The sequence below is a fragment of the Notamacropus eugenii genome, chromosome 7 (assembly GCF_028372415.1).
Source record: "Notamacropus eugenii isolate mMacEug1 chromosome 7, mMacEug1.pri_v2, whole genome shotgun sequence".
Taxonomy (NCBI): domain Eukaryota; kingdom Metazoa; phylum Chordata; class Mammalia; order Diprotodontia; family Macropodidae; genus Notamacropus; species Notamacropus eugenii.
Genome location: NC_092878.1, coordinates 26,926,972 through 26,948,074, shown reverse-complemented (window position 1 = coordinate 26,948,074; position 21,103 = coordinate 26,926,972). Strand labels below are relative to the sequence as shown.

General features: G+C 48.1%; 3 protein-coding genes across 5 annotated transcripts in view; 1 reads left to right on the top strand and 2 right to left on the bottom strand.

The window, feature by feature from the left end:
* DNAJC17 (DnaJ heat shock protein family (Hsp40) member C17) overlaps nt 1-9,577 on the top strand; it is a 36,286-nt gene extending 26,709 nt beyond the window's left edge. Inside the window, exons 5-12 of one of the 2 annotated variants that reach the window (XR_011970774.1) lie at nt 29-114; nt 287-383; nt 977-1,020; nt 1,460-1,537; nt 2,271-2,351; nt 2,996-3,115; nt 6,376-6,561; nt 9,371-9,577. Coding sequence is in view for 1 of the 2 variants with exons in the window: in XM_072625420.1 (XP_072481521.1) it covers nt 29-114; nt 287-383; nt 977-1,020; nt 1,460-1,537; nt 2,271-2,351; nt 2,996-3,115; nt 9,371-9,493 (629 nt within the window). In the remaining variant the exon portion in view is untranslated. The remainder of the gene's footprint in view (nt 1-28; nt 115-286; nt 384-976; nt 1,021-1,459; nt 1,538-2,270; nt 2,352-2,995; nt 3,116-6,375; nt 6,562-9,370) is intronic. The other variant, XM_072625420.1, reaches the window with a different exon arrangement.
* C7H15orf62 (chromosome 7 C15orf62 homolog) lies at nt 5,839-6,487 on the bottom strand. The gene has a single exon (XM_072625421.1). The coding sequence runs from the start codon at nt 6,485-6,487 to the stop codon at nt 5,963-5,965; it is 525 nt and encodes a 174-aa protein (XP_072481522.1). The 3' UTR covers nt 5,839-5,962.
* A 188-nt stretch (nt 9,578-9,765) lies between the features above and the next one.
* On the bottom strand, nt 9,766-13,150 carry GCHFR (GTP cyclohydrolase I feedback regulator). Of its 2 annotated transcripts, XM_072625427.1 has the most exons (4): nt 12,862-13,100; nt 11,358-11,452; nt 10,303-10,372; nt 9,766-9,983 (listed from the first exon to the last, which is right to left on the bottom strand). In XM_072625427.1, exons 1-4 carry the CDS (start codon nt 12,895-12,897, stop codon nt 9,960-9,962), a joined length of 225 nt encoding a protein of 74 aa, XP_072481528.1. In that variant the 5' UTR covers nt 12,898-13,100; the 3' UTR covers nt 9,766-9,959. The 2 variants fall into 2 exon arrangements, with proteins under 2 accessions (XP_072481528.1, XP_072481527.1); XM_072625426.1 differs by having other exon boundaries at nt 9,766-10,372; nt 12,862-13,150.
* Between the last annotated feature and the right edge of the window lie 7,953 nt (nt 13,151-21,103).

Below are 21,103 nucleotides of genomic sequence, written 5' to 3'. Positions count from 1 at the left end.
TTGTAAGGTGGGCTCTATCTCTCCACAGATCTTGAGGCCCGGGAGAGGCAAGCCCAGGCCCAAGGAAGTGAGGTAGAGGAGGATAATCGAAGTACCAGGACCTTAGAACAAGAGGTAAGCTTCAGCTGCTGCTCCTATTTTCTCCCGTTGGTCACCAGGAGTCACCCCCTCCTTAGCACTGCCTACTTCCCAAAGTTCAGAGTGTGGACAGACTTGAACCTGGTTTGCATTGTAATGTTTGCTCTGCAATGGTAATGTGACCTCCCTTTTCTGTCCTGCTCGGCAGATCGCACGCCTACGAGAAGAAGGCTCCCGGCAGCTGGAAGAACAGCAGAGGCTGATCCAAGAGCAGATACGCCAAGATCGGGAGCAGAGATTAAAAGGTGGAAGAAGGCCAACTGCTTTGTTGGGTTACACCATTAGAGTAAAAACACTGGAGATGAATTTGGAGAAGGGGAGAGGAAACGGAGTGAGACTGTGAACTTGGTGGTTTTTGATCCTTTCCACACACCAAACCCCCATCCATCACCAGTTCCTGTCCCTGTCATCCCAGGCCTGAACAAAGGTGGCTTTGTCCCAGCGGCTGAACACTAGGGTTCATTGCAACATCATTGCCCTCTGGGGCCCTTGGGCTCCCAGTAAGCTTTCCCTCTGCCATGGAGGAATTGTGCGGTTTGCTTGTGCTTCCAGGGCCCTCCCCATAGCCCCCTGCTGCCATGGTACACTCCTAATCCTCATCTTAGAGCCCTCAATTGGGTGACTGCTACAGATGCAGAAACATGTTCTGGTCTTGTTTCCCCCACTTGCAGTGGCTGGCATCTGTGGGAGGATGGATTCACTTCTCTGTACAGGACCCTCTTGTAGAATAGATGCTGGCTTTCGTCAGCCCTAAGCACTAGCTTAAAGCTTTGTCCTCTTCAGAAAGACCTCCTTCTCCCTTGACTCTCTACCCTCTCTCCTTTGCCAATCTTTCTAGGAAAGACAGAAAATCCTGAAGGCAAAGGAACACCTAAACTGAAGGTGAGACTTTGCTGGAGCCCCTGGGGATCATCATTCCTCAGGTACTTGTCAGCAGGAGAAAATGTACCCACAGCTAAGGGAGCTCTGGCTTGGGGGAGTTGGAGCATTTCAGAATTGGGATCTCCTGCTAGTGTTATAACACCTGCCCTTGGGGCCTCTGTATCCTACTTCTCCCTGCAGTTTTGGGCTACTTCTCTTAGTCCTACCCTCGAAACTCTGCTCTCAGTGCAGGGACAGCTGGGCAGAGAATTATCTAGAAGCATCTTTCTCTGGGTAGTCATTTCTTGGCATTTCCTCCCATTTGTAGTTTAGGCTGTGTCCCTACTTCACAGCAGGTTACTGAAAGTGGTCCCTGCTAAACTGTGACAAACGCCAGGACGCCTGGTGCCGCACGGTACCCAGCGGCACGTATGTGTTTGACTTGCTGCTCTCTTTGCAGCTAAAATGGAAGTGTAAAAAAGAGGATGAGACCAAAGGCGGCTACTCCAAGGATGTCCTCTTGAGGATTCTACAGAAGGTCTGTCCTGCTGGCTCTGTTCCCTTCCCCTCTGTCCACAGCTGGTCTGGTCCAAGCTCGACTTCCTAGCATTGGCTCATCTGTATTGCTTGGTGGGCCTGGCCCCTGTGCCATCATCCCTACATTTTCTGTTTCTGTGACCTCTCTGCCTCTCTAGTCTCTCTGCACCTTTCTCCCCCCCTCTCTCTCTTTGCCCATCCTCTGTCTCTGTCTTCTTTTCTAAAGAGAAGAGATTGACCAGATGCATTGGGAGAGAGGGTATGGTTGGCCATCTTGGTCTTTGCCAGCTGAAAGAAGCTGGCCAGAGGAAGCTTGTTGGTGTCAAATTGAACCATCATGGTGCAACATGCTGACTTGCCTGAATTACAACTCTTATAAACCAGATCTGCATCTCCCCAGTTCTGGGGCCCTTCTCTTCCTTGTCCTCCTTTGGTTCTACTCTGGAAAAATCCTTTCTTTCCCCATCTCCCTCCTGTACAGTCCCAGCAACCTGTGTCCTTTGGCATTGTCACCGCCTAGTCAAGCTCCTTAGACATAAGGGATCTCCCAGAGCCACAGTGGACCAGTGGCCTTTACCAGAACATGGTGCTTGTGCCCTTCTCTCTGGTCTCTTGCTGGGGGGATGAATCACAGTTTTACCCTAGGCAACAGCTCGACTGTGTCTCTTCTGTTGAAACAGCCTGAGCTGGGGGGTGAGCTGGAGGGTGACTCAAGCTCCTTTTTGCCCTCATAGTATGGTGAAGTGCTCAACCTGGTCATCTCCAGTAAGAAGATGGGGTGTGCTGTGGTGGAATTTGCTTCAGTCAAGGCTGCGGTAAGTTACCAGGGCTTGGAGGTGAAGTAAGATCATTCTGGGCCTGGCAGCCACCTTGGGACAGACTCACATGACCTTGTGGACCCTGTAAGCTGAAACAAAGGCCGCACTAACCAGGATGATACAGAATAATGCCCAGGTTCCTTGGAAGAGTCTCCTTCTGCTTAGCTGGATTTCTTCTCTTGGCTAGTGGGAGGTAGCTCTACCTAGGGGTGAGGCCACGAGCCTGCTCTTAATCAGGTTTGCGACTGATGGCAGAAGTGTGAAAATGACAAATGAGATAGTTTTATCAGCCTGCTGCTGAAGGCTGGCACAGGACCTTTTTTCTGCCATTTCTAGAAGCCACTGCCTGTCTTGTTCCCCTCCCCGCCAAAACATACATATTTTCAGACACTTGCTGCCCCTTTGCTTTGGATAAGTAGCACCTCTCCCTCAGTATCAGCTAAAATTTGGTCTACTTTCTTCAAGGGTCATTAGGTTCAGATCTCTGCAAAAACGGTTGGGACCATGGCCCACCACTTGTTAAAAGTTGCCAGCTCTTGCTGTAGACTTTGGGCTCAAATAGGAGCATGAGACTAGCACTGTGGTCCCCTCCCAGAGTTGGTTAGCTGGCATAAAGAGGGTCAAACTTTCGCCTTTGGCAGGTACTGGCTGTCAAGAATGAAGTGGGCCTGGTCAATAACCCTCTGAAGATCTCCTGGCTGGAGGGTCAGCCCCAGGGAGCAGTGAGCAGCGACGGCACCACCCACTCAGGACTGTCACAGGTAGGAAGGAATCAGAGACCACTCAGTGAGGCCCTGGAGGTGGGTTGGGAAGCCTGGCAGGGAAAAATGGAGAAGCAGCTGCTCGAACCTTTCTCAGAGTCCCTTTTATCTCAGAATAAGATTTCCTTGGGAGGAGTGATGCAGACTGAAGGGCTTTCAGTGCTTAACTTTGTTTTCCAAAAGATTTGATTTTTATTTTTCTGTGTTTTAGAATGCACATGATTATTAGTACAGTTGTATGTCATGATAAGATAAATATTATAAAGGGTGTTTCATTCTGCTAACTTTTCTTGGATGTCATAGGCCAGTGCTTTCTAAATTTTTCTGATCACATACCCCGAACAAAAAAAAATTCTTTGATTATGCACTCCTCACAAATATATTTACTTACTTAAAATTAGGTACATGGATCACTGTACTGATAATCACACACACACACATGTATGCACACACATAGCTTACATAAAACTGATATTTTAAAGAGATAAGATAACAATGAAGTAATATTTTATGCAGAGGCAGTAGTGAGCCCCTGGAGTTTATTGAGTGGGGCAGGGACGTGTCAGACCTACACTTTTAGAATGTCCCTTTGGCAGTGGTGTGGAGGATGAATTAGAGAGAGGAGAAAGTTGAGGCAGAAAAATCAATGAGGAGGCTATCGCAGTAGTACAGATGAGACTTAAACTTAGTGCTTCTGGGAGGGAGTAGGAATCTCAGGGGACATATTCTCTGTTTTCTCCTTTGTTTTGTCACATGCCTCCTTGACCCCAGTAAAGAAGCCTTCTTCAGACTTTTTGGTCTCAAGACACCTTTACATTCTTAAAATTACTGAGGACCTTCTCCCTTCCTCTCAAATATTCACCATATGAGGAATTAAAACCACTTAGTATGATTATGAAAAAGTTTTTACCTCATGGGGTCTCCAGACTGTAGTCTGAGAACCACTGTTGTAGAGGAATAAACTGACTTCTGTGCAAGAGATGAGATTTCTTCTCTCTGAAACAATGCCTTTGGCTGTCCCACTAACTAGATTACAAGTGATCCAAGAGGGAAGTCAGACGCTCCCTCCAGTTTCCCTAACTCCTGCTCTTGGGAGGAGGCCAAAGAACATTCATTGAGCTCTTGTGACTGCAGTAGTGTCTCTTGCTTTGAGTAAAGGAAGCTGTGACATGGTCCTCTTGTCCTCAAAATGTACTGTTTCCCTCCTGTACATTTAACATACAGAATGAAACTGTCTGTCAGATGCTAGGGTCAGGAAATGCACTGAGGATTTGGAAAGGGCCAGGAGACAGGAAGAAGAGGAGACTGTGCACAGCCTTTGGTGTCCCCTGGATATGCCATGGTGAATGGATGGGTCATGGCCCTCTTGTTGGCCTGAGTTGTACCCTGAGGATCAAAGGTCCCTCCTCCTTAGGCAGCCCCCAGGTCAGTTGCCTCTGCTGTCCCATACTGGTCCAACAGCAAGAGGAGCTGATTCTGTGCCTAACATCCATGGAAATGGGAGAAGGAAAAGATTGGTTTTCCAAACAACCCTAGGGTCCTTCCACAAGGGGACATTATTCCTTGGTCTGTAAATCCCATTTGTATTGTTTCTGGCATACACAGAGATCCTCTCAGCTTAGGACCCTGGTGTGAAAGGTAATAAGACAAGGGAGGAGTCACTTGGAGATAAGTTTTCTTTTGCTTTCTTTCACAAGCCAGTTTGGGGGTCTAGCTTTACAGGGGAACTGCCCTGCAGTCTCTCGTTCCAATTCCCCAGCGATGGCCCCAGGCTGTGTCTTGTGGCCCAAGTCCAAGGAGCTTGTTTTAAGCTGGCAGTTATCCTCCTGGAGAGCTTTCCTGGTGCCAGGTCTAGGCAGGGCAGGTGCTGGCAGCTCCTCAGTCATAGCTGGGCACTGGAAGGTCAGCGGTAGCTTTACCAAGTGCCAGCCAGGAGTCCAGGGCCATGCTGAGGAGTTCTCATCCTAGTCTTTTCTAGGCCCTGAGAAGAGAGTGTGTATCACTTCCTCCCCTTAGTTTTTGTTGAATTTCACCATCTGTAGCCACTGATCCCAAGCTCATAATTCTGAGGATCACCTGTCGTATCTCCTGCTTTGAATTTGATTTGACGTGCTTTGAATTTGATTTGACGTCTTTGGTGCTGCTGCCCAGACCTTCCCATCTCACTATTTAGTCACTCAAGTTTATTGCTGCGATTGGGCCCTCTTCCAGGACCCCCTGTTCTGCTCATGGTTGGGTGTTATTTACGAGACATCCCTATTAGTTCTCCCTCTCTTTCTTCCCACTTCCACTCCTGCCCCTCCGTCCCCTCCAGCTTCAGACTCCCTTTTCTCCCCAGCACATGCACACATGCTACTTCCATACCTTGACTTTTTTTATCCTGTATCTCCCTTGGAGGAGCTCTCCACCTTCCCCTTCTGTTCTGTCCTGGGCAGTACTTAGCACAGTCCTTGTCTGGTTACCCCTGCCCATTTACCTTAGTACTTCATAAAGGCTGGCCTTGGGCCACCCAGCCCCTCAGAACCTCTGTCTGCATTCTTCCCCTTGCCACACTCCTCCCACATCTCCTGACTGCCCCTTTTGCTGTCTTTGGCACTGCTGGCCACCTGCATCCTCCTATCCAGGAAGTCACTCCTTACTTGCCCTACTGCACCCTGTGGGAGGAGGACGACCAGTTCCTCAGGTCTGTGATGAGGCTCAGGCTGGTTCTTCTCCCTCCCCCTGCCCTTTTCACCTGCTCCACCAAGTGGGGATAAAGCACAGATGTGGCTTTTATTGGTCAGCAATTCAGCCATCTCCCCTCGGTCTCATCTCTGCCATTCCCCATCCCTGTCCCTCTCATCCCATTCATGCCCACGGGTCCCTGGGAAACTGCTCTCTCAGCATCTGTAGAACTTCCTCAAGAAGCGAAATCCCTAGGTCCACTTCGAAGGAGAAGAAGGGGTCAGTAAGGTCTGCAGGTGCCTCCTGGAGGGGCGTGGCCTCAAGGGAGTCCTCCTCAGAATACTGGTGTAATGGTCCAGCCAGGGAGATGGCTGAGGGGAGGGTGGCTGAGTAGGCAGCAGCATAGGCAGGCGAGGGCTCCAGAATGTTGGGACAACTGGAACTCTCCCTGTAGAGGCGTGGGGGTTTGGGTGGGGCCAGCAGTGTGGATCTGGGTTGCTCGTCCCCCCATAAAGGCAGGCGGCGGCCGTCTGGCCTTCCCCGAAGCTCCCGGATGACCTCCCGGTTACTGTATTCCTCATGGTCTCCCCCCGCAGTGCTGGCTTGGCTGAGCACGCTGCCTTGCCGTCGGAGTCGCCGGGGTCTCCCGAGGCTCAGACGTTTGAAGAAAGAATTGTTGCGGAAGGATCCTTTCCGCCATGTCTCCATGGGACTAAGGAAAGCAGGCCACCTTCACTGCCCTCAAGAGGCCTCTTGACCCAGAGACAGACTGACTCTCAGAGGTTGGTTCAGAGGCAGCTGGTCCCCACAAGGAAGGCGTGGGGAGACAACCTGGGGCTGTGGGCAGAGGCCACCTGGGTCTCCTGCTTGCAGCCCTTGTGAGTGCACTTGATAGCAGACAAGCCACCGAAAGTTGTGGGAAGATGTCCCACTAAGAAGGCAGAGCTGGGAGCCCTGGGCAGGGAACCACTTGGGTCCTCGATCTCAGGGGAAAAGACCCAAAGGGGAAGAAGCACTTACTGCAGTGAGAGGCTGTGGGGTGCGCTGGTGGATCAGACACAGAGCTTCCTAGGATGGACAGGAACAGCTTTGCATGGCTCCTGTGGAGGCAGGCCTCGATTGGAGCCGCACTGAGCTGGGTCCCTGCTCCGTCTGTCCTGGCAGGTGTGGGGCTGCTCCCTCTCTGACACTGGTGCCTCCCAGCTTCTGATGAGTGGTTTGGCTGCTTGGGCCGGCGTGTGGCAGCCTTGGTGTTTTTGTTTTCAGCTGACTCAGTCACGTAGGAAGCTGAGTTTCATGCTTTTGAGTAATTGCAGCATCCGCATGCAGGGATGGGGCAGCCGCTCCTGCCAACGCCCAGGGCCGGTAGTAGGGAGTTGGAAATTCCTCTAGGGGCCTCCCGGCAACTGAGTCCTGAGGCCGTCCTGCTTTATATGTCACTGTGTTGTTTCCTTTCTCACTACTGACCAGTGGCTTAATGTAGGGATGGCCTGGCTACTGGGTCTGCTGCAGGGTGAGGGAGTACAAGGAAGATGGAAGGTGGAAGGAAAAGCAGAAGGGTGGCCTGATTGTCAGAGGAGGAGGGACTGCTTAATAGTGCTGGTGACTCACCTTCCCATAACCTGGTGACAGGCATTCATTAACCCTGGCCCACAGACATGGATGGTGGGAAGGAGGCCAAAAGGGGTGTTAGCAGGAGCAGCAGTGCCAAGAAAAGGCACTGGCTTAGGCTGGAGATGAGCTCAGCTCATGCACACAGTGAATTTCCAGAGTGAGAGGGGTGGGGGGATGGATGAGGGAATCTTTCTCTTGACCCTCCAGGGTTAAAGATATTTCCTGGCCTTGTCTTCAGCCTAACATCCTGCCCTGCAAGATCTTAGCTTGAATTTTTTACTAACCCCACTGCCAAGACAGGTTCTGTCAGCATTCTTCGAAAGAGGATGCTTCCCCCTCATTTTACTAACATAGCTTTCAGAGGTGACTTCCTGGTAGCAGTGGAGCTGGAATAATGAACAAGATCCCAAATTAGAATTCTAGACTCCAGGGTAACGAACATTTTCAGATCTTTCCCCTGTAGCTGTCTGGGCCTAGAAACCAAGATGCCATTCTGTATTGCTCATAGTATCTGGTGGTATGTCTCACTGGACAGCAAGTTATTGCTTCTGCATTTAACTGTTGGACTTTATTGCCTAATGGTTTTGGACCACAGGACAACAGGGCTGGAAAGTGAGTAGTAGAAGGCCTAACCAGGATAGCAGCTCTCCTGGGAGCTGTTACCAAGGGGAGGGGAAGATCAAGGAGCAGCCTTCCAGGGTTGGCTCTCAGAAGTCCAGGAGTTAGGCTAAGGGACTTTTCCCCCAAACTACCTGGTACCTAAACCAGTGCCTTCTTCCACTTCCCATGGAACATTGTTCCCTAGACTTCCTCAGCTTCATTCAGTAGGAATGTGACTCCTCAGTGTCCCACAGTATGGTGTCTTGATAGCCTCTTCTCCCAGAGAGAAGCTCTGGAGCCGTCTAACGCTCTATGCTTTGGCTTCCTTCGTTGCCAAGGTATGTGGGATCCTCCCTTCTTGAAGAGGCAGTTCTGACCACAGATTCCTCCCACCACCAGCTGGAGGTGGGAATGTAGCTTCAGTTGCACCAAGGGAGGTGGTTTAAATCATACTTTGCACAATTTTGTCCATTGAGATGGTTGACTATTATTAACTGGGCATTAATTAAGCCCTAAACCATAAAAGAACCCTTCCCTCCACTGTGTTTAGGAGATGAACCAGCCCCACAATTTTTTTCCTCTCTTGGGTGGGGCTTGTTTAAGACAAGGGTGAGCCTTCTCCTGGTTTTTTGCCCCAGCGTCCTCACTTGGGTATTAATCTAAAAAGCCTGAATGAATGAAATCCTTTTAGGTAGAAGCTAACTTTGAGAAAGATGTAGAATGAAGCAGGAGGCTGGCTGGTACAGGTGCCAAGATCCCCCTTCCCCCAGAATCAGCTCAGGGCACTTCTTAACTCACAGATAGTGGGGACATTCAGAGAAGCTGTCTTGACTGTACCATAACATTGTGCCTTCCGTTTAACTTGCTAAGGGGACAACAGTGCCGCAGAAATGCCAAGGTGGCAGAGGGAAGGAATGAATAAGCAGAATTAGCGTATTAAGGGAGCAGCAGGTGGTGAAGGCTGGGATGAGTAGGGGAGAATTCTTGCCATTAAAAGGAGAAATTGAAATTGTGCATAGTGGTAAGGTACAAGGAAGGAAATAGCTGAGGATGATCACTGGATGTGAGAGGGTGATGAGGCAGGAAGCTTGTTCCCCCAGTTTGATTTCCATTCTCAGCTGAGGACCTGGCTGCTATGAACAGTGACTGGTGGACTCAGGATGAACTCCAGAGGCATGGGAAAAGGGCTCAGTCATTTTCTCATTTCATAGGCATCCTGAATTCTCTTTGCTTTCTCACCTAGGGAAGCAAACTCTTTGGTGGGACTTAAGTGGCCCCCTCTCCAAGTCTAGGCTCAGCCTCAGTCCTTTCATGGAAGGAGGGAATGCCAGGCCTGGTGGTTGATCTCCCTAACCCCATCTCCTCTGTGTCCCACAGGGCTCGGTGCTGTCAGAGAGGGACTATGAGAGCCTCGTCATGATGCGCATGCGTCAGGCTGCAGAGCGGCAGCAGCTGATCGAGCAGATGCAGAGGGAGGATGAGGAGGGCATGCCCACATAGCCCTGAAGAACCCATCCCCTCTTCCCTTTTTTCCTCCCTCCTTTTCTTAAATTAATACCTACAATAAATTTTTTTAGAAAGAAAGTAGCTGATTGTATTAGATGTTTGTGACTGGCCAGAAGATGGCAAAACCCAGAACCTCTTCTTATTTCTGTACTGTCCCCCACAGGCCTCCATCCATGTCTGAGGTTTAGTATCTGACAGGAAGGCAGTCTGAGGAGAAAATCCCAGTCAAGTGAAAGAGAGAGAACCCTGGACCGGGCAGAAAAAGCAACAGGTCATCACAGTTCTTTATTGTCTTTGACTAGCTTACAGTTTGACCTGGGAATATCTTCATCTTCAGACTGTGTTTGGTTTCATGGCTGGGAAAATCCAAAATTAGCCTGGACTCCCCAGCTGGGCAAGGTTCCTTCTACCTCTAGGAAAACTCTGCTGGCTGTGTCAGGGCCTGCACAGGGCCACCGAGTCAGGAACAGAGCAGGTGGGGCAGCTGTGAGGACAAGGTGGGGGCAAGAAGGGGCTTCAATAACCGTGCTACCTCGGCAGATAGGGACTTCAGTCACTGACTGCCTCAGTTCTGAGAAGGCTGTAGATGCTGGCTAGGGAGATAGACAGGTCAGGGAGCAGCACTCCACACAGGCAAGGAGCTTGGCTATCCTTACACAAGGGCTTGGGAGGATGAGGCAGCTGGTACACAGGGACCTCTCCAGGTGGGTGTGGGCCAGAGAGGAGGCAAAAGCTTGGGTGAGAGATAGCTACTCCTTGTGTAGACACCACACAAGTGTCTGGCCCACGCCTGTCATGCTCACCACACGATAGCCCCGGACCTCCAGTTTATCCAGAACGATTCTGGGTGGGTCGTTGACATAATATTCCCAACTGTAGAGAGATGGGTGAGGGGAATGTGTGAGGCCTGGCAGGAAAAGGGCTGCTTCCCCCCTGCCCCCAGTAAGAGACACCAGACTGACCCCACTGAAGCACCAGGGTTTGTTTACATCTTCTTGGCAATAAGAATGCTTAATTCCTCTTCAATCAAGTTTGGTTGGGCCCATAGGGCTCATCTCTTGAGTTGATAACTCAAGGTAAGGGAGTAATCATTATAGCGGCCCCCATCTGAGGCCTAGAACCATTGGCTGGGCTCAGCACCCCTCTCTCGTCTCAACACCCTGTTGCCTAAGTTGTCACCGTAATATGGCATCTCCATGATCAGGAGCTAAGAACCGTTGTGGGCAGGTCTCTTCCCCTTCCTAGCAGCCTGGTTGATGTATTAATGCTAAGCTGGTAGAAAGGAAGCTGTCTTAACAGGGTACAGATTACAGTATTATGATTACAATATTATGAAAAGTGTGGAGGAAGTGGCCAGCTCACTTATCTGCAGCAGCAAAACAGAGGCTTTACCCTGTGCCTCCTGGCTCTCCAGGCTGTGGGATTCATTCTTTAGTTAATTACCTCTCTCTTGAGGAAAGAACTGCTTCCCTCTAGTTTCCACCTATTGCCTAGGAGGCCAGGCTTAGAACAAAGCTGGTTAGGTGCCATGGTGAGAAAGCACAGAAGGGGAACGAGAGTTATATGCCGAAACGATGTGGTTTCAGAAGCCACAATACTGTAGAAAGCACTGATTTGCCCTGCTGCCCTGCTTTGTGAGTTGAAAGCAGGGCCAGTGTCCAAGGCAGAAGCAGTAGTTGGGAGACTGCTGTAAAAGACACTGAATTCTCCGAAAGGCTAGAATTGCCCAAGGAAAAAGAAGGTATCTGGATGCTAACTTTTCATTGATAACAGTCTAGGGTGGGGGGGGGGGGGGGTTGTCCATAAACTGAGATGATGGTGAGAAAGGGGAGGGCCCAAGGTTGTCCCTTCTACTTACAAGAGGTTTCCCAGCACATGCCTTTTTGTGGCCCCCAGGTATCCCATCAGCTCCTTGTCAGAGAACTCGTCTCCCACCATTGTGGGACCCACCTCCTGCAAAAGGGAAATCGGAGAAAGCTGCTGAGGTCGGAATGTAGCCACCCTGCTTCCTCCTCCCTTATGTACCTCTTAGCCAAGCCTACGGTCAGAGTGCTGAGTGCACTTTTCAAAAGCTGCAAGGATACAGTTAATGTCCTCAAATCCACAATAAACAGTGATCAAAGAAGGGGACAGGGATGACCAGATTGGGTAACAGGCTAGGGATAGGCCCTCCCCAGCCTCTTTCATCTCAACCTCACCACCCTGGCATAGGCAGGTAATTAACACTATCGCCCTGGGGCAGTGCCAGGGCTTCTCCCAACTGTGAGACCATGTCTTTACCACTTCCTCATCCTCTTCATTCCAAGGGACTTCTTGGGAGCTCAGTACCATGGTGCTGCTTCTGCTGGAGAAACATACCATATAGGACCCCTAAAGGAGCAGATGGTGGTGCTTGCTTATCCACAGTAGTACCTGTGGGTCCCCATTTCCAGTGCTGTATATGTGTGTTGGATTGTGACTGTCTAGTGTTGTGTATGTGTGGATCTGTAGCTCTGACTGTGTGTGTCTGAGGCTCTGTGTCTTTGGATGGGACTGTGTGTCCCATCTAACTGGGTATCAGAGTGTGTGACTATGGATTTCAGTGACCAGCTGTGGATATGGGCACATGCTTGTATCCTTGGTTGTAACTGCCTGTCTGCCATTGGTAGTGAGTGATGGTTCATGCAGACCTGAATGTATCTAAGACCCTGTGCATGTCTATACCTTGCAATTGTATCAGCCCGTTCTTTTTTCCCAAAGAACTTGCACAGTTATACAAGTTATACAAGTTCTACCTATGGAAGGTGGGGAGATATTGTGTGCCTGTGAGAGCCTGTGATCCTTTGCTTCCGAAGCAGGTCTAGCTGGGGCAGGATCAAGAGACTTCTGGCCTGACTTCCAGTGGGTGGGACCGATGCCCAGAAAAGTCCTGCCCAACAGACCGTGAGCCAGGTCGGGTGGCCCCGGGTCGACGGGATCAGAAGGACCCACGTGGCCACCTTGCTCCTGGGGGGAGGAGAGGCAATCCGGATGGACCATCTCCAGTTTGAGGTCCGGGGGTGGAGGTGGGGTTGGGGGTGTGTGGCAGCTTCTGCCCCACGGGGCAGGGCCGGGAGTGGTAGCTGTAGGTAAGAGCTCTCCTCTAACGCGCTGGAAGGAACCCCGCGATCCGAAGGGCATCCCCGGGGACGCTTGAGCTCAGCCTGAGTGCACAAGAGGGAAGGGTGTGCCCAGGTCCCTTGGATCTCACTACCCCTACCCACCCCGATGCTGGACAGCGCTGACTCCGGAGCTGAGGACGAAGGCTGTCCCTTGTCTCACTCCTGGTTTCAGCGCCCTGGGGCTGGGAGGTACGCGACCAGAGTTAGGGAGCAGGTACTCACCATACGGATTTGGGTACTAATGAGCAGGTATGGCATGGCCCCTATGTCCCTCCCCAGCTCCACTGGGCTCCGACGACCTTGGTTTCGAGCTCCGGTCTCCCTACAGCTTGGGGTGCCCCGGACTCAGCGCCAAGGGGCAACTTATCCCTCCAGACGGACGACTGGACTCGGGGTCTCCTGCGTCCTAAAGTCCCGTTACTCGCGCTCCGACTCTGGGAGGGGCCACCCCCAGTCCAGACAAATACCAGGAAGCCCGTCTGGTGACCGTCTGACCAATCAGAGGCTGGCCGGTCCTATGACGCGGGCCGATCGCTTGTGAATTTTCGGGTAGCAGGGACTGATTTCAGGGCCAGTGCGGGGGCCGCGGAGACCATGACCTCCGGCCAGTACGCGCCGCGCTGGCCTCGCTCCTCTCCAGGCTGGCGCAGCTTTGCGTCCGTCAGGGCTTGGCACTGTAAAATGGTTCTCTGAACCGTCGGAGCTCTGGGGCTACTCTTCAGCTCCCCCCTCCCACCCCCTTCCCCAGACATTCACTCTAAGAATGTTTTTCAACAGTCTCAGTGCAAGACTGGAGAGGCAAAACTGACGTCTCCTAAGGAGCTTTACTATTTCAAAGGGAAGTTATGATACTTCACAGATCAGTTTCTTATTATATCGATTGTGGGTATTTTCTTCAGGATTGTGAATGGAAACCCATCAGAGCCTTCCCACCTGTGTAACCCTTTAGGTTTTTGGTCATGTCACTAACCCCTTCTCAGAGGATCCAGCTGATGTGCTGGGAGCTTTCCTTGATTTCCAGTTTATCCTATATATAATCTTGTATATACATTGTTTTCATGTTGTCTCCCTCTTTAGAATGTGAACTCCTTAGGGGCAAAGGCTGCTTTTGCCTTTTCTTGTATCTTCAGCGCTTTACCCAGTGCCTGGCACAAAGAAAGAGCTTAATAGATGTTTCCTGAATCTATATCCTTTAGATCTCTTGAGACTGAATGGGTACGGGGAGCCTGGCAGTTCATTATTCCTTCTCACCACAGGAGTAGGCCTTCTTCTTTTCTAATTATAGATACGTATAGATATATATCTTTATTTGTATCTATATATATCTGTTGTGATTTTACCTTGTTCATTTTTTCATTTTATTTTATTTTCCTCCCTTTCCCTTTTAATTAGGTCAACTAAAGCTTGCCAACTTTTTTAGTCATTTCTTTTTTAAAAATTTTTTCCTTTTATTTATTTTTAATTATTTTATTTGTTTTCAGTGTTCTACAATCACTTCCATATATCTTAGATTTTCCCCCTCCCTCCCCCTCCTTCCCCAAGACAGCCTGCAATCTTATACAGGTTCTATACATATATTCCTATTAAATACATTTTCACCTTAGTCATGTTGAATAGAAGAATTAAAATGAATGGGAGAAACCATAAAACAAAACAAAATATAATACAAAAGAAAATGATTTCTTCATTCTGTTCCATAGTTCTTTCTGTGGACGTGGAAGGCATTTTGCTTCAAAAGTTCATTGGGAATTTTTTAGGTCTTTGCATTTCTATGAAGGACTAAGTCCACTAGAAAAATTCCTCACATACTGTGATTGTTGCTGTGTACAAAGTTCTCCTGGTTCTGCTCCTTTCACTCAGCATAAGTCCTTCCAGCCTCTCTGAAGTCTTCCTGTTCATCATTTCTCATAGCACAATAGTATTCCATTACAATTCATATATCACAACTTGTTTAGCCATTCCCCAGTTGATGGGAATCTCCTTGATTTCCAGGTTTTGGCCATCACAAAGAGAGCTGCAATAAATATTTTTGTACATGTGGGACCCTTTCCCATTTTTATGATCTCTTGGGGATACAGTCCTAGTAGTGATATTGCTGGGTCAAAGGGTATGCACATTTTTGTAGTCCTTTGAGCATAGTTCCGATAGTCTTTTTTTATTTCAATTTATTTATTTCTTTTGTTATTATCAAGATTTACTCTTTGGGGCTTATTTACTAGTTTTGGTTTTTTTGGTTTTTTTTTGGTTGAGTGTTCAGTTTGTCAATCAGTCCTCTTTTCTATGTTGTTAATGTAGGTTAACAGGAATATATTTTTTTCCTTGTCGGGACTCATGCATCTCTCTGATGACATTACCTAATCTCAGTCTCTATTAACTACAGTTCCCAGTTCAGAGATGAATTTTTTCCATTTCTTTGGGTGAAGAGATCAATAGATTTTATTTACTGAGTCCATACTACATTCAAGACACTTGTAGTTGAAGATGAGGGATATAGGAAAGTAGCCTACAGTCTAAGGGTTTAATGGTCTATTTGAGGAGATAGCTATATCCATATATATATGTTTCAATCTAATAACAGGGGTTCTTAATTAAGGCCCACACCAAAATTAGATTTCAAGGGTTTATGGACCTGGATCAGAAGAAATTTCTTTATTTTTACTAACTTTTGGTTTCTATTGTAATCCTATGTATCTTTTTTTTTTTTTTTTTTACTTTTCAAAACACTGTTTTTAGAAAAGGCCCATACATTTCATCAGATTGACAAAGTAGGGGTCCAAAAAAAGATTAAGAATCGCAGATGTATAGGAAGTGGATGAATATTTATTAAGCATCTACTATGTGCCAGGCACTGAGCTGAACTCTGGGGATACAAAGAAAGACAAAAAGCTTTGATCCCTGCTCATAGTCTAATGGGGGAGATGAGGAGGGAGACGACATCCAAGTAACTATGTACAAACTATATACGAGATACATTCTTGGTGCTAGATACACAAATCCCCTTACAAAGATTTGTTCTGTAGAAGTTGGACTCAGTCAAAGGGTTGCACTTGAGGACCTAGAGGGCCACATGTGGCTTTGAGACCGCAGATTCCCCACTCCTCGAGGAATTAAGTGGGATCAGGTATCCTGTAAAGGTAGGATTTTACTGAGACTTGAAGGAAGTCAGAGAAGCCATGAGGCAGAGATGAGAAGGGAGAGCGTTCCAGGTATACAACAGTGAAAATGTCTGGAATTGGGAGATGGAGTCTCTTGTTTGAGGAAAGGCAGACAGGTCGGTGGAGAGGGGGATATAAGGGGTAAAAAGACTGGGAAGGTGAAAGGGGGCGAGGTTAGGAATGGCTTTGAGTGCTAAAGAGAGTATTTTGTATTTGGAAGTAATAGGGAGCCACAGGAAGTTATTGAGTAGTGACATGATCAGACCTGCATTTAGGAAAATCATGTTAATGCCTGAATGAGAGGATGGATTGGAGCAGGGAGACACTTGAGGCTTCCAGACTTGAGGTCATGAGGACCTGCACTAGAGGGGTGTCAGTATCAGAGATAAAGGAGCATATTTGAAAAAGGTTGCAAAGGTGAAATCAGGCCTTGGTAACAGATCAGATATGGATCTGTCCTAACAATACAAGGTAGTACCGAATGCCAAATGAATACTATTTATAAATAATGCACTATAAATAAGCCCATTCTTTATCATACTAATCTCCACAGCAGCAACCAACACCCTTGTATCCATTTTCAAAGTCAATGATGACCAACTTTACCTAAGGCTCTTTAGATCTGACTGGTTGTTTAAATCACATTTTCCATACAATCTTTTCTTCCTTTCACCTTTGAAGAAACTGGGTGCTCTCTCATCTGTCCCTTCCATCAGTCCATCCTTCTTTCCATCCATTCATTAGATGAACATTTGCTCAAACACCTAATGTATACTTAACACTTTATTACTAGGTACTATACACAAAACAACATGTACAATGTTTTTCTTCTGTGTATAAAAACAATAATCTAAGACTCATCTTTGTTGTAAGGAGCCTTTTAACGTAATTGAGTAGATAAGGTGTAGACTTGAAACAACCAGACTCCAAAAGCAAGGGCATGCTAATATCCATTCATTCATCCAACAGATATCTGTTAAGCACTTACTACGTGCAAGTCATCATGTTGGGTATTAGATGAGACAAGAAAATAAATATGAAAAGATACCTGCCCTCAGGGAGTTTATAATCTTGTAGGGCTGTATCAGTTCAAAGTATTAACTGTCTACCATGTACCAGAAACTGTGTTAGTGTTAGTCAGTCAGTTGATAAATACTTATTAAGTACCTATTATGTGCCAGAACCTGTGCCAAGCCCTGAGGTTACAAAAAAAAAAGATTAAAAAACAGCCCCTGCTCTCAAGCCTCTCACAGTCCTTGAGACCTCAAGGACTCAAGGACCTCAAGGACCTCAGAATCCTCACAGACAACATGAAAACAATTATGTACAAGCAAGACATATACAGGACAAATTGGAACTAATCAACCAAGGAAAGGCACTAGAATTATGGAGAATCAGGAAAGCTTTCCTGTGGAAGGTGGGATTTTAGCTGGGACTTGAAGGAAGCAGAGATGAGGAGGGACAGAATTTCACACAAAAGGGACAGCCAGTGAAATTCCCAAAGTCAGGAGGTGGAGTATCTTGTTCCAGGAACAGCAAGGAAGCCAGTGTCACTGGACTGAAGGGTATATGGAGGGTGAAGGGGAAAGACATAAGATGCAAGAAGATTAGAAAGACCTGGGCGAGGGTCAGGTTTATAAAGGATTTTAAAACACCAGAGTTTTCTGTTTGATTCTAGGGGTGATAGGGAGCCACTGGAGTTTATTGAGAAAGGGGTTGGGGTTGAGGGGGTGAAGCGATCAAACCTGGGCTGCTGGAGATAGAAAGACAAAAATAAAAATAACACCTGTCCTCAAGGACCTTACATTCTACCAGATGACACCCACAGAAATAAACATAATGCAGATAAAACTATTATAAGTGCATAAGAATAATAGAAAGTGTTATGAGATCCATATTAGTACAAAGAGGTAGATATTGGGAAGAGGAAAAGGATACAGGGAAATGAATGATAGCTCCAAGGTGGTGAGATTATGTTGTCTCTCCCAGAAACATCCAAGGAGATGAGATTCCAAGCTCCAGACATCAGAACCGAGGCAGGGGGGCAGAGTTTTGTTCTCACCACCCGTTGGCTTGTGGTACCACTGGAATGCTTGCCTTCGGTTTGTTAGCTTGTAGATGCTTTTTGGAGAAATGGAAAAAAAAAACCAAAAACCACATCCAAGGTGGGAGACAGGGGAGCTGCCATCTTGCTTGCAGACAGCATTTACCTCCAGGCAGCTGGCCTTGATGTCTTTGCCAGAGTAGGTCTGCAGATGAAGAACCAGATAGAAGGCTTTGTCCAATGCCATCTTGCATTGCCCCCACCCCCACTCTGCACCACCATTGCTCATTTCAGCTGCAGTAGGCCTGATGCTGCCAGATAACATCTTTAATATCCAGGGGGAAATGAATTCCTCTGCTTTGTCTGCCCATCTGTCATCACCTAAACAACAGAAAGAATTAGAGAATCAGGGAGCTCAGACACGTGGGACGAGGAGGAATAATCCACACACATCCCTGCTTTTGATCAGATTCCCCCATGACATTTCATGAGGCCATATCTTCTCCAACTGTGACAGACATGGCAGAGTGAGGCTTGGTTCCTACTTCATCCTTGACATCAAAAAAATAATACCTTATGCTTTATGGCTTGTAATTACTTTCGATTATATCTCCTCATCTGGTCATCACAAGAGCTCTGGAAAGTAAGTGGGGTAGGGCGAGTCTCATCTCTATTTTACAGATTTAGCTTAGAGGGGTTATATGACTTAGCAGCTAGTAAGTGGAGGAGCCTCAGTTTTGTAGAAAGGACATAAGGCTTGAGCCCTAAAAGACTTGGGTTCCAGTTCTGGCTTTGCCGCTTGTTGTATGACCTTGAACAAGTCACTTTTTTTGAACCTCAGTTTCCTCATTTGTGAAACAAGATAATAATGCCTGTATTCTTTTCATTTTTTTAAAATAATATTTTATTTTTCCCAATTACATGTAAAGACAATTTCTAACATTCAATTTTTGAACATTTTGAGTTCCAAATTTTCTTCCTCCCTCCCTTACCCACCCCTTCCCTAAGACAGAAAGCAATTTGATATAGGTTACATATATTTAATCATGTACAACATATTTCTATATTAGTCATGTTGTGAAAAAAAGAAATAGGCCAAAAGGAAAAAAATGAAAAAACAAAGAAAATGAAAAATAGTATGCTTCAACCTGCATTCAGATTCTATGAGTTCTTTCTCTGGAGATGGATAGCATTTTTCACCATGAGTACTTGGGGATTGTCTTAAATCATTCTATTGCTGAGAACAGCTAAGTCATTCACAGCCGATCATTGTACAACGTTGCTGTTACTGTGTACAATGTTTTCCTGGTTCTGCTGACTTCACTTTGTATCAGTTCGTGTAACTCTTTACAGGCTTTTCTGAAATCAGCCTACTCATCATTTCTTATAGCACAATAGTATTTCATTGCTCTCATATACTACACAACTTGTTCAGCCACCCCTGCTCCGCATATTATTTACCTAAGTAAGGTTCTTGTTAGTATTAATTCCTGTCAGAGGCTCTCAGATGACACACAAGACTTGGGTACACTTCAGGGAATTTCTCATCTTTCCAGTTTGACTCATCGCCCCCACTCGGAAAGTCAGGGACCCTCATTATATTATATATAATACCTACTGGGTTGTCACCTATTCCCCTTGCAAGGACAAAATCCAAATAATAAAAAAAGTTATTTACAAGTTAAAAAAAATAAATAGAGCAGTGGGACTCATGGAAAACATTGACAGTTGCCAATGAGTGAACCTTTGCCCAGAGATCTGAACGGCCTCATCTTACAGTCCTGCACTGAGCAGGGCTTCCAAAAAGCTTTCCTTCTAGAGCTCTAGTGTGGTGCATGTACCCCACCCTGGTGCCACACTATGGCACTACCAGAATTCTCAACTTCCAGCAGGTGGTGCTGTATTCCCTTCCTCCTATAGCAACTCCACAGCTGCCAGCTGATGGCAGAGTCAGTCAACTATTTTTCTCTGTCTGTAGTTCTCCACAGCATCCAGCTGGTAGAGGTCATTAGAGCCTTTTCTCCCCCCAAGAAAAAGCATTTGCTCCTGAGCAGAAAGAGAGGCCAGTCACATTGTAGTACAAACATCAAGAAGTGAAAACTGACCAAGTTCTGAAATCTCTCTCTTGTGCTAAGGTTCCTGCTAACCTCTGGCCTCACAAAAGATCACCCAGCTGTTAGGAACACAAATCTAAACTCATCTTTGAACAGTTCTGCATCAATACCTCTAGGTTGGATCAGGGCAAATCTATAGTTTGATGTCCCTCTTTTTACCCCAGCAGGGCATGTGCTGCCTGTATCAACTTTTTTCTGGTCCAGAAGCTTAAAAAATTAAAAAAAAAGTCTTCCTTTGTTCTTCTAGACTTGTGAGTCCCCCTGGGACCAAGTGAGTCAGGGTATTCAAGCCACCTGAAGTGCTTACTGAGGTATCCAGGGTCAGGAGGAGCCAAGCTCCATCTCCCAGGTGTAAAAATGACTACTGCCCTTGCCATAGGAGGATCAAATGAGATCTCATAAGGAAAGCTTCACGTGGGTGATGAAATTCCATTTCACCAAAGGCTCTGGGGAGGGCAGGGGCAGGGCAGGGGCAAGGGCAGGGGCAGGGGCAGGGCAGGGGCAGGGGCGGGGCAGGGGCGGGGCAGGGGCAGGGGCAGGGGCAGGGGCAGGGGCAGGGGCAGGGGCAGGGTAGGGGCAGGGGCAGGGCAGGGGCAGGGGCAGGGGCAGCAGGTGCAGCAGGGGCAGCAGGGGCAGGGGCAGGGCAGGGGCAGGGCAGGGGCAGGGCAGGGGCAGGGCAGGGGCAGGGCAGGGGCAGGGCAAGGGGGTGCGTCTTTACACGTGGAACAGGTATCGTCTCGCTGGCCTTCTCAATGGGGAGAACCTGAAAACTCAAAATGCAAAAAACCTGAATGTTAAAAAGAAAAAAAGCCTTACCCGGAGAAAACAGAGCTCCCCCGGGCCCCTCCCTCCTCCCTTCTGGCTCGCTGGCTCTAGGTCTCTCTCCCCCCACCCCTCCCCCTCCTTTCCCGGGCTCCTCTCACCCCTCCCCTCGAGGTCCCCGCAGGCCCCGCCCCCTGGCGGGGCGGGGCGGGGCTTGTGGTCAGACGTCATCTCTGCGCGCCGGGGTTGCCGCCGCCGCCGCCGCCGCGGTCAGGTGGCTGGATTAGCAGGTAGGTGGGAAGGCAGGTAGCGGAGCGTGGCGGAGAGACTGCGTCCCCGCGGGACCTGGCCGGAGGTGACGGCATTGGTGCTATGGTGTCCGGAGGCCG